The 12,906-nt window shown below is 40.6% G+C and overlaps 1 protein-coding gene across 5 annotated transcripts in view; it reads left to right on the top strand.

Annotated features, from left to right (window-relative positions):
• Nucleotides 1-12,906, top strand: part of CAMK2A (calcium/calmodulin dependent protein kinase II alpha) — a 301,059-nt gene that overhangs the window by 75,085 nt on the left and 213,068 nt on the right. For all 5 annotated transcript variants that reach the window (XM_081942664.1, XM_081942663.1, XM_081942665.1 and 2 more), the window contains exon 3: nucleotides 97-156. In XM_081942664.1, coding sequence (XP_081798790.1) covers nucleotides 97-156 — 60 coding nt within the window. The remainder of the gene's footprint in view (nucleotides 1-96; nucleotides 157-12,906) is intronic.

Here is a 12,906-nt window from a genome sequence, read left to right as displayed (position 1 = left end):
TCCCAAGATAATAAGAATAGGGGGGGAATCACATTTGTCGTTGGGCATCTCTCTCTCTTTCTCCCATGCTGATTTGCGAATGTCTTCTCCTGACAGATCATCAGAAGCTAGAACGAGAGGCTCGGATCTGCCGCCTTCTGAAACATCCTAACATAGGTAGGAAAAAGCTCTCTAAGTTTTTCTATGGGATTTTGCATGCTTCTGTTACACCTTCCTTTCATTTCTGGTAAATGATAGGAACCCAACATCGGTATTCTCATACTGTATATTTCAAAGGCAAACGTTACCCTGGTGCTGTTTGTTCATTCAGCAGGTTTAATTTACTCCTATGAAGGCATGGGAGACCTTCTCTGGCAGCCTTTCCCAATTTATTGTACCCTGGATCTTTTGAGTTATAATTCCCATCCCTCCTTGGCCATGCTGACCTGGGACTATTTCGGAATTTGCAAATGCATGTTCAATTAATCAAATAATGTGCTGTTGAGGAGAGATCATTAATATAAAAAGATATTCAGCAAGAATTTTACAGTGATCTTTAGTGCTAGGGTTGTTTCATTCCTTCTCCTTTAATTGTTTTGCTCTTAAAAATATGCTTGGGAGTGCATTTCCATATGCATTCATCCCCTCCTTGTTTTCAGTTTCCTTTGCAAACACCCTCACCCACATTCTCTTTCTCTCTGTGTGCATTAGTGTTTTGTAATACAACAGGGGTGTCCAAACTTGGGAACATGCTGGCTGGGGAATTCTGGGAGTTGAAGTCCACAAGTCTTAAAGTTCCCAAGTTTGGACACCCCTGTAATACAAGGAAGGGAATAGGCCATAATTTGCAGTCTGAAATGATTACAGCTTAGATCCAGGTTTATCAAAGATTAGCTTTGGTATGAAGAGTCTTGGCAGGTTCTCTCCCAATGGACTTCCTTTTTTGTCATTAACGTCTTTTTTTAACTTATCCAGGTCTTTAACTGACCTGTGATAGTAGCCTTAATGCAAAGTTGTCGTGCTAATTGGCTCTAAATCTTTCTTTTCCTGAAGTATCTGGACACCTATTATCATACTTTGCAGGAGATGGGATTTAGTAGCAAGGTGGGCTCTTTCCTGCTGCCTCCATTCTACACGTCTGATTTGGGGACAATGACCCTTATAGGCCAAAGAAGGCCAAATGAACGTTCCTGTTCTTGAATTTCCCTCTTTTGTTTTTTCCTGAATGTGTTCAGTCAATGGGGGAGCAACCTACAGTCCTCAGTTGGCACGTGGCTCTTGGCCAAAGCATATGCTTCCTCAAAGGAATTTACAAGGCCTTTTCAAGCAAGCAATTCGGATACCTAGTAAGATGGTCCCTCACTTGGCAAATTGCTGAATGGAGGGTAAATGAAAGAAAAACAGAGCATTGGAGAGAGCGGAGGAGAAGGGAGAAAAGGAAAGATATATTTCAGAGAAAGATGTGACTTGATATACAATTTGATATATAATTTACTTGGACTTCAGTAAGGCATTTAATAAAGTAGACCGTAACCTATACTACTAGATAAAGTAGAAGAATGTGGGTTAGACAGCATCACCACCAGATGGATTCGTAACTGGCTGACCAACCACACTCAACGTGTAGTCCTCAATGGAACTGCATCTACATGGAGGGAGGTATGCAGTGGAGTACCCCAGGGTTTTGTTTTAGGCCCAGCACTTTTCAACATCTTCATCAATGATTTGGATGAGGGGATAAATGGGGAACTCATCAAATTTGCAGATGACACCAAGCTGGCAGGAATAGCCAACACTCCAGAAGATAGGCTTAAGATACAGAAGGATCTTGACAAACTTGAACACTGGGCACTATCTAATAAAATGAAATTCAATGGTGAAAAGAGTAAGGTTCTACATTTAGGCAAGAAAAACAAAATGCATAGGTACAGTATAGGTGGTACCTTGCTCAGTAGTAGTAACTGTGAAAGGGATATTGGAGTCCTAGTGGACAACCATTTAAATATGAGCCAGCAGTGTGCAGCAGCTGCCAAAAAAGCCAACACAGTTCTAGGCTGCATAACAGAGGGATAGAATCAAGATCACGTGAAGTGTTAATACCGCTTTATAATGCCTTGGTAAGGCCACACTTGGAATACTGCATTCAGTTTTTGTCGCCACGATGTCGAAAAGATGTGGAGACTCTAGAAAGAGTGCAGAAAACAGCAATGAAGTGTTGCTGATTAGGGGACTGGAGACTAAAACATATGAAGAACAGTTGCAGGAACTGGGTATGTCTAGTTTAATAGAAAGAAGGACTAAGGGAGACATGATAGCAGTGTTCCAATATCTCAAGGGTTGCCACAAAGAAGAGGGAGTCAAACTATTCTCCAAAGGGAGAACAAGAAGCAATGGGTGGAAACTAATCAAGGAGAGAAGCAACTTAGAACTGAGGAGAAATTTCCTGACAGTTAGAACAATTAATCAGTGGAACAGAAGTTGCCTCCAGAAGTTGTGAATGCCCCAACACTGGAAGTCTTTAAGAAGATGTTGGATAGCCAATTGTCTGAAATGGTATAGGGTTTTCTGCTTAGGCAGGGGGTTGGACTAGAAGACCTCCAAGGTCCTGTCCAACTCTGCTATTGTATTGTATTGTATATTGTATTGTATTGTATTGTATTGTATTGTATTGTATTGTATTGTATTGTATTGTATTGTGGAAAAGAGACTGGGCAATTCCTGTTCATTTTTGTACGTGACCCAGATGACTGTTTGCTTTAGCCTGCCCCAACTGAGCTGCATCTCACACAATACTTATCTAAATAATATAGTCCTTCTAATTAAGAGAAACAAATTTGCAGGAGGATGTATGAATTTGCACATTATGCCTTGGTTTGCTTAACCATGATGTGTTGACTCACACTTGGCTGGAATTACATAACACCCATGAGCCATGATTTATAAACAACAGTGGCTGAATTTATATAGCAGCAGCAAAGTCCTTTATTGCAATAACATTTTCAATGCTTGGAGAATTGTGCCTATTTTAAAGGCACCAGGTCTTGCCAAGCAAAAAAATGATGGCAGCTCGTCTGTCCTGAATGGGGTTGCTATGCAACTCTTCCCCCTTTTCATTTCTTTTGCCTGTGCCTGTAGTAGTCGGAGTCTGCTATCAGAGTGGAATCTGACTGCTTTTCAAGGCGAACGGCAGTAAAGGAAAAGATGACAGGAGTCCTCCAAAGTCAGGAAAAAGGTTGGTTTTCCTGTCATCATAGGAGAAGGGCTTTGATTGGTAAAAAGATAAAGGAAAGATTCATCCCATAAGAATTTTTCCTTGCATCCTTTAGTGTTGCTCTAATGGCCTGAAAAGGCTTGCAGGCTTGGTCTTGTGCCTTGAAAACACAAAGTGGCTTTTCAAGCAAGAAGAAAAACACAATTCACCTACTAATGTCTGCAGCTCAAACCCATATATGGGGCTGAGAGAAGAAAAGGGCAGCCATATGTTCTGTCCCCTTGGTCCCCTTCAGTGGTGGTATTCAGCTGATTCGGACCAGTTTGGATGAACCAGTAGTGGCGACCAGCAGGTGGGCCCGGCCACCACCCCAGCTCTATGCTGTCCTATTTAGCCATGTTTTCTAAGCCGTGCACATGTGTGCAAGCCACACGTGCGAGCAAAGCACATGCACAGAAAGTGCCCACACAGAAGGTGCACATGGGGAAGGTGCATGTACTCACAGTTTCAGTGCATGATGAGCCAGTGGTAAAATTATGTGAAACGCACCTCTGGTCTCCTTGCTCTCCAAAGCTCTTCCCACTGGTATAGAATAAATGTCCTTGATTTGAAGAACTAGCTGGAATCTAACAGGGGTTTTGCTAGAATGGATGAAAAAATGCAAGAAAGTTCATGCAAAACAGACCCTGCTGGTCCCCTCATGTGTGCTCTGCCTGTAACACATGTCCCTAGCATCAACCATGTTTCCTCCCTCCTTATTCTCTTCACACATGCCCACGTACATGCACACCCATGTGGCCTCTGCTTTATAAATGATTCAGATCCTAAAGAGCCTGTCAACTTGAATCTGTCTTGGGCAAATGTCAGTAGAGCAGAGTTAGGTCCTTTCCATCAAACGGAATCACAGACGGACGATTGCTGGACCAAGCGGCTGCTATGGCAACGGAGGCCTTTCTTTTTTTCTCGCCCCTTTCTTTCCCTTGCCCCAACGACAGGAATGCTTCCTCAGATAAATAATAACAGGGAAGATAAATAATCATATGTGGAGAATGGAGGGGAAGAAAGAGGTTAATAGCTCTGGGTACACGTGTAGGACCCTGATCTTCAAAATAAAAGAGAGCCAATGAGACCATTGTTCCTTCTCATCACTTCAAAAACTTTGTGTGTGTGTATGTCTGTGAACATTTTTACACTGATGTTTTCAAGTGACAAATCTGACAAAATGGAAGAGAGACATTGACAAGGAAAACAAATAATTCTAATGGAAAGAACAGTAATTCAATAAGGAGTGCACCACAGGCTTTCTGAATGCCTGCGGGTAATTAGAATTAATTTAAAACAGATAAAAAAAATCACAGCAAGACAATGTGCTTAATGAAAAAATAAACAGCATAAACCATAATAATATCTTGGCTCCATCTGGCACTAAGTTCAGATCTCTGCCAGGCTATTTTGGTTTCTTGAATACGTGTTGTACTTCCAGGTTGCTGCTTTTTAAGGCTTTCACCTATTTTTACCATCTGTTTGTTTAAAGTAGCTCAGCACACTCAAGCCAAACCTGCATCAAACTTGGTTTTGCTATATTTTTCATAAGTTAAAAAAAAAAAAACCTCAAAACACTACATTCTTCAGAACAAATATTGACTGCTCATATGAGATTCTAAAAAGCGTTCACTTCTAATAGAACCACTCAAGGAGTCTATGCAAAAATGATATTTTTATTATTTATAATTTAATATGTAGCATGATTTACCATGCATATAACCATCTATACCCTGCCTTCTTATCTTCACCTCTTTATTTTCAAAATTGAACTTGATCGATGCTGCTAAATCTGTGACAAAAGTCAATGTTATCATTATCCAATTAACATTATAAAGTAATGATAGTACAACTATTATTTTTGATTGGTCTTTTCTTGTTAACTATCCTGGCCTAGCTTCTCCTAGGAGCATAGAATAGAAACATGCATTAAACTGATGATGAGAATGAAGACAATGATTACGAAAATGATGCTTTCTCTATTGAATTTGGAGAGATGCATGGAGGATGTCCAATTGGAGAAGTTTTAACACACCGCTTCCAACATCTATCCTTTCATTTTGATCACCATTTCTCTCTTACCCTTCAATCCCCCTCTTCATCACTATTTATGTATAAAGAGTATAGGAAAGCAACATAGTTATTATCCTAGCCAATACCAGTTATATTGTGCAATATAAAGTCTCTGCTGCTGTAAGTCAGTGGCTTAGGAATCCAATGATAAAATATTAGTGATGGGATGTATCAAGAGGTGAAAAGACAGTGGATGACTGTAATCAATTGTGGCTTCCATTTATTGAAATGTTTATTGTACAACTTTACATGTGTATGCATGTCCTCATGTCTTCTTCACAGACATGCATACATTTATACAGTTGTACAAGAAACATATGTATGTGTTTGTTTCTTTTTAGCCTTTTTCCTTTATAATGTTATAAAATAATGTGTATGCTTTCTTTTTTGTGTGTTTAGTTAATTTTTTTAAAAAACAGGAGTTCAAAAGACAGGAGAAATTATAACTTTTAAAATCTCCTCAATCCCCCAAAACGTGCTTTCTCTGGGTGACTTCCCAAAATAAGATTCATCATGGGAAAATGCTGTAGCCATGGCTTTTCTGTATTCCATAGGGGATAAGATAATTAACATTGCTGATGTTTCAATATATCTAGCAGATATTTTAGCTTCCCCTAAGAGAATTGAGTACTTCATCACTCTAGTGAGAAGCATTTTGGAGATTCAATTGGTTCCTCTCCATTTTTTTTTCTCTGCAGTCATAAAAAGCATTTTTATTTTTATGAACGGAAACCAAAATATGTTAACTAGTGTTAAGTACACTACAAGATCACATAACAGGCTGCTTTTTCTAGGATGGCCAATTTCCAAAGGCAATTAAGTTCTGCAATTTTATTTATTAGTTAGAAGGATACATTTATTGTGTTGTACACAAAAGAGTCAGTAGCTCTGCTCATTGTTATTTTTTTATCAATCTCATTTTTTCTGAGCATTTTCTCTTAATTGTTAAAGCTGTTTTATCCTGAAACACTTTCATCCTTTCTTTTGTGAAATGACACATTATTTTTATTTCCTCCTTTGTTTAGGTGATCAGATACAATGGGGTAAAACAATTCTCCCATATCCTTAACAGTTTTTGTTAGAAAGATGTAGCTTCCCATGATGTCCAGAGCCACAAGCAAGCCAAACACATCTAAACGTGGCTAGTTACACAAACCCAGCAATACTGTTTTATAGGTTACTATGCTCTGTGAGACCATGCTACTGGGATAATCAATATGCAATGGTTTAAATACTTTATAATGCTTTGGTAAGACCACACTTGAAATATTGCATCCAGTTTGGGTCACCACAATATAAAAAGAGGTTGAGACTCTAGAAAGAGTGCAGAGAACAGCAACAAAGATGATTAGGGGACTGGAGACTAAACTATATGAAGAACAGTTGCAGGAATTGGGAATGTCTAGTTTACTGGAAAGAAGAATTAGGAGTGATATGATAGCAGTGTTTCAATGAGCTGTGGTGGCTCAGTGGTTAGAGTGCAGGCTAATTCTGCTGACTGCTGGCTGACTGCAATTTGCCAGTTCATATCTCATCAGCTCAAGGTTGACTCAGCCTTCCAGCCTCCCGAGATCGGTAAAATGAGGACCCAGATTGTTGGGGGCAATATGTTGACTCTGTACACTGCTTAGAGAAGGCTGTAAAGCACTGTAAAGTAGTATATAAGTCTAAGTGCTATTGCTATTGCAATATCTAAGGGGCTGCCACAAAGAAGAGGGGATCAATGTTTTCTCCAAAGCACCTGAAGGCAGGACAAGAAGCAATGGATGGAAACTAATCAAGGAGAGAAGCAACATAGAACTCGGGAGAAATTTCCTGACAGTTGGAACAATTAGTCAGTGGAATGACTTGCCTCCAGAAGTTGTGGGTGCTCCATCATGAAGGTTTTTAAGACGAGATTGTGACCCTTGGTTCGAAATGGTATAGGGTTTATTACTTAAGCAGGGGTTGGCTTGAAGATCTTCCAACTCTGTTATTCTGTTACTCAAAGTAAACATCCAGCACAACTACAACCGAAAGGCCATCCTACCTTCTACTAGGGTCAGCTGTTTCAATTTAGTCACTGCAACTATACCTAATCACAGTAGCTTGGTTTTTCAGAAACCTGCAGATAAAGATTCCCTAGGATTTATTTCACGTCATTTGCAGTTTACTTGCATGCCACTTTCTTTCCCATTGTTCAGATTTGGCTATTTGGCCAAATGATCAAGCATGGACCCTGCTTCTTACTTTACTCTCCTGAAAGATCTCAATCTGAACCTAACAAAATGGCAGCACTTTTCTGTTGAGTCAGACAGGATTGTGTTAACATAATAGCCTACTAGTTAACAGGTTGCTATTTATACCCAGAAAACTATTCTCCTTCCCCTTCACACCCCCACACCTCGCTGCTGCTTTGTAAGTTCTTTATGACAGCAGCATAAGTAGGTTGACTATTTGATTGATCTAGAAGGATACAGAATGCAGTGCTGGAAATACAAAGGCAAACTGACTCTGGAATGACTGAGCTGAGATCCATGTGATTATGAAGCTAAGGGCAAAAAAATGCAGAGTTCTGTCTTTTGGGGGTACTTGGGCTGGTTTCCTGTATCACCGTTAGCTATCATATGCTTTAATTTTAGCACAGCATATTATGTAAACTAAGCCAATGGTGGCTTGCTCATGAAACCGTGATGGAGCAGACTTTCTGAATTCTGTCTTCATCTACTAATGCCATAAACAGTGGTGCTGTCAGTATAATACAGACGTATAGGCACAGGAAGGTTATCAGATTAAAGCGGAGCAAACTTTCCACATATTGAAATAAACGACATGGCAGAGGTTACTATCTAAAGCAGGGATGTCAAATTCAAGGCCTGGGGGCAAGATCCGGCCTGCGGGGTACTTAGATCTGGCCTGCAGGGCAGTGGTGGGATTCAAAAAGTTTTACTACTGGTTATGTGGGCGTGGCTTGGTAGGCGTGCCAGGGGAAGGATACTGTAAAAATCTCCATTCCAACCCTACTTCAGGGGAAGGTAACTGCAAAATCCCCATTTCCTCCCGATCAACTGGGACTTGGAATGCAGAGAATAGATGGGAGCCGGGCCAGTCAGAAGTGGTAGTCAGAATTTCCACTACCGGTTCTCCAGAACTGTTCAGAACCTGCTGAATATCACCATTGCTGCAAGGCCGCCCTGGAAATAGTAAAGGACCGGCCCTCCCGAGCTCCATTTTCACTGGCAGATGGTTGCAGGAGGCAGCCGAAAATGGAGCTTGGGAGCTTGTTTTCGCTGGCAGAGCGCTTGGGTCAACACAGGTGTCCCCGTCAGAAGTGATGTTGAACTGGCCATGCCCCCCCGACTACATCCCCCTCCCGAGGCCAAACACAACCCTGATGCAGCCCTCAATGAAATCGAGTTTGACACCCCTGATCTAAAGGGCTAAGAAACTATTTTTTAAAAACATTCTTCATTACATCTTCTAGAAAGCATGTCGATTGGTTACAAATAAATTTCGTGCGTTACTACAATCATTCTTTATACTTCATTCATATTGAATTGTACATTTTAAATCAAAAATCTTTATACCATCAATATACCATCATTCTCATTTAACTATATTTGTTTAAACGTGCTTTTGTCTAGAATCATTTATATTTATATTATAATAAATCTAGGCAAAAATTTATTACTAGAATTTATAAGTACCCAGGGGCTAAGAAACTATTAACTGAAGAGATTCATGTCACCTCACTGCACCATTCACCCTATGAAGGAAAGGACAATTTCACTGAGTTTACGGTTTTAAAAAAAAGTATTTTCTTGATTCAGAGTGCAACGAATAGGAGAGATTGTGTGTTTGTGTATTACCTTCCCCGTTTTACATTGTAGCACATACAATTACTGCAGAGAAGGTCAAGTGATTAAGGGACCAGGTTAGAAAGTCACAACTTAGCCATGAAACCCAGCTGGGTGACCTTGGCCAGACATTTTTCCCCTCAGCACAACCCACTTCACAAAGGGATTGTTCTGTGGCAAATAGGAAGGAGATGTATTGAATATGTTCATCACCTTGAGGTATTTTGTAAAAATAGTATAGATGGGATACAGATATAAAAACATTGAAAATAAATGAAAGAAGTCATTTATGTCATTGTTTTGCTTTTCAATTTAAAGGTAACGTCAAAAGATAAAATAAAGCACAGAAATAAAAAGAAATTAAAGAGCAATAACAATAACCATGGAAGGATTAAATTAAAAAGAGCAATAACAATGGAAAAAGAAAATAAATTGGAAATATGCACATATATGTACAAGCATTGAAAATGGATGTAAGAGGCTTTAAAGATCCTGATTCAATATTTTTTACTTAGAATATTTATTCAGGTGAATGTAACCTCTTAGGAAAAACATTGTTAAGAAAGCAAAGGGTGGTGACTAGATTTGAATAAACATATTCTTCTTTTTACAAGGTTTCAAAGCTCTTCATTGTTGTGCTAATTTTTTGGCCAATGCACTTTCCTACCCTTTTAAATAGTTCTTCTACAAAAAAAAGAGATGTACTTTTCTTTTACAGTGTTTTGTAAAAACAAACCTAGTAGCTGCCAAAGGAATTAAATTAGTTTCTTATTCCATCCATAAGCATGTACAATAAGCTAATGGCAGACCTCATTGCCAAGAATTGCTATATAATTTTCTTGGTAACTTCAACAACTTCTGGAGGTAGAAGGTATGCCTGACTGTATACTTCTCCCAAAACTGAGATACAGGTAATCCTTGATTTACAGCAGTTCATTTAGTGACCATGCAAAGTTACAGCAGCACAGGAAAAAAGTGATTTATGACCATTTTTCACAGTTACCAACTTTGCAGCATCCCCACGATCATGGGATCAAAATTCAGATGCTTGGCAACTGGTTTATATTTATGACCGTTGCTGTGTCCCAAGGTCATCTGATCCTCTTTTGTGACCTTGTGACAAGCAAAATCAATGGGGTAACCAGATTCACTCAACAACCGGGTTACTAATTTATCAACTGCAGTGATTCACTTAACAATTGAGGTAAGAAAGGTGGTAAAATTCTGTTAACAAATGTCTCAGTTAACAGCAGCAATTTTGCGCTCAATTGTGGTTGTAATTCGAGGACTACCTGTAGTTCGTTTGAAAGACTGAAAGGAATCAATCAGCTCTCCAACTGCTGCAATGATAAATTTGCTGAATGCTTTGAAATCATTTACATTTTGGATCCCACAGGAAACAAAGTTTCCATATTTTTTGGAGTATAAGACGCACCTTAGTTTCTGGGGAGGAAAATAAGAAGAAATTTTTTTTTTGCCTCTGCCTACCAGCATCCATGGTATTTAGCTGACACAAGGTCAGCCAATGAATAGGCATAGCAACTAAATCAGCCAATGAGGGCTATTTGGACTGGCTCTGGAGTCGCTCCATAGGCGCATGTGCACACACTGCACAATTACAGCCCCGGAGAGCGAAGACTCTCAGAGGGAAGCCAGAGGCAGAGGGGCAGCCGGGTCTCTCGCCCTCAGAGGGAGGAAGGACCACTTGGGTGAGGGGCTTTGGTCCTGCTGCCTCTGGCGGACGGAGCTTTACTGTCCCGCGCCGAAGATTCCCTCCCTCATCCTTGAGCCTTCGTAACGACGGGAACTTGTTCTCACTTGCCCGGGCTTGTGCAGAGGCTTCCCTCTCTGGGCCTGTAATTAGGCGGGTGTGTGCCTATCTATCTTTTGCATGGCATGGGGCCGCGGCCGGAAGACAAGGAACGCAAGGGGGGCAGCGGGGCCTCCTCCTTCTGAAGAGGACCTATCCCCGAAGAGGGCAGATTTGGTGGCATCGGTATTGGGATGTTCTGTGGAGCCCTCCCCCCCAAGGGAAAAATGCCACTGCCAGGTACTTTTAACCATATATTTTGGTCCTATGACTGCAGAATGCTGCATAAAACCATAAATACAGGTCAGTTGTTGAGTATTTCAAATGAGATTGGAATATTCAACAAGGTGATCACAGTATGTATGTGTGTGTTTGTGTGAGTGAGTGAGACAGACAGACACACATACACACAGAGGGAGAGACAGAGACAGACAGACAGACAGACAGACACACACACAGAGTGAGAGACAGACAGACACACACACACAGAGGGAGGGAGGAGATGCAGAGAGAGAGAGACAGAGAGACAGAGAGAGAGACAGAGACAGACAGACAGAAACACACACAGAGAGAATGACAGAGACACGGAGAGAGGGAGAGAGAGACAAAGAGAGTGAATGACAGATAGGCAGACAGAGACACACACAGAGAGAGACAGAGACAGACAGAGAGACACAGAGAGAGAGAGAGAGAGAGAGAAAGAGAGACACACACACACAGACGGAGCGAGGAGATACAGAGAGAGAGAGAGAGAGAGAGAGACACACACACACACACACAGAGAATGACAGAGACACGGAGAGAAGGAGAGAGAGACAAATAGAGTGAATGTCAGATAGGCAGACAGAGACACACACAGAGAGAGACAGAGACAGAGACAGAGACAGACAGAGAGACACAGAGAGAGAGAGAGAGAGACCCCCACACACAGACGGAGCAAGGAGATACAGAGAGAGAGAGAGAGACAGACACACACACAGAGAGAGAGAATGACAGAGAGACACAGAGGAAAGGAGGGAGAGGTAGACAGAGCCACACAGAAAGAGAGAGACAGACAGATAGACAGAGAGAGAGAGAGAGAGAGAGAGAGAGAGAGAGACAAAGAGAGACAGAAAGAGAAAGAGAGAAAGAGAAAGGAAGGAACAAAGAAAGAAAAAAGAAAAAAGAAAGAAAAAGAATGGGGGGAGAGAGAGAAGAAAGAAAGAAAGAAAGAAAAAGGGAGAGAGAGACAAAAGGAAGAAAGGAAGGAAAGAAAGAGAGAGAGAAAGAAAGAACTTATGACCACAATTGAGCCCAAAATTTCGGTTGCTAAGCAAGAGCGTTGTTAAGTGAGTTTCATCACATTTTCTAAGTTGGCAATGCCCACCTGGTCACATGACTGCCGAGCCACTCCCACAAAACAGGCCACACCTACAGAATAGGTTCTAAAATAATTTGAAATCCACCACTGGTGAGGCTGCAAATTGGACAAATGTTATTAATTGTTATTTTCAACTTTTGTTATGCTCAATCTTTGTTTGTCTTGGTTTGCTAGATTAGTGAGGAAGAAATGGCCATAGGGATCCACATTATTCTTAATTACTCATTGAAAGAGGAAGAGATAGAAACCAGATTGCTCCTGAAGAAATACATTTGATCTGGGAGTAATGATTAGTTACTAATATCTTTTCGAGGTAAGATACTTGAGTAAGGGATTCCATAACAGTCTAGAGATTTTTTATGAAGTTGACATCTTCATCAATACAGTGAAAAATCAGGCTGAGCCTTGGGACAGAAAACAATTTTGTTTGCCCTGCATTATAACATTTGCTAGTAGACAGAAAAAAGGAAGTGTAATCCTATTGATTATTTTGACCCACACCCCTTCAAGCATTATTGATCTTGGTAATAGGTTCTAAATATACTCTCCAGTTGAAAGTTAGAGGGCTTTGTTTTACTTTACTTCAGTTGCTACT

This window comes from Natrix helvetica (assembly GCF_964273705.1).
Source record: "Natrix helvetica genome assembly, chromosome: 1".
Taxonomy (NCBI): domain Eukaryota; kingdom Metazoa; phylum Chordata; class Lepidosauria; order Squamata; family Natricidae; genus Natrix; species Natrix helvetica.
The sequence above is the reverse complement of the archived record's forward strand: the minus strand, read 5'-3'. Positions and strand labels throughout refer to the sequence as shown.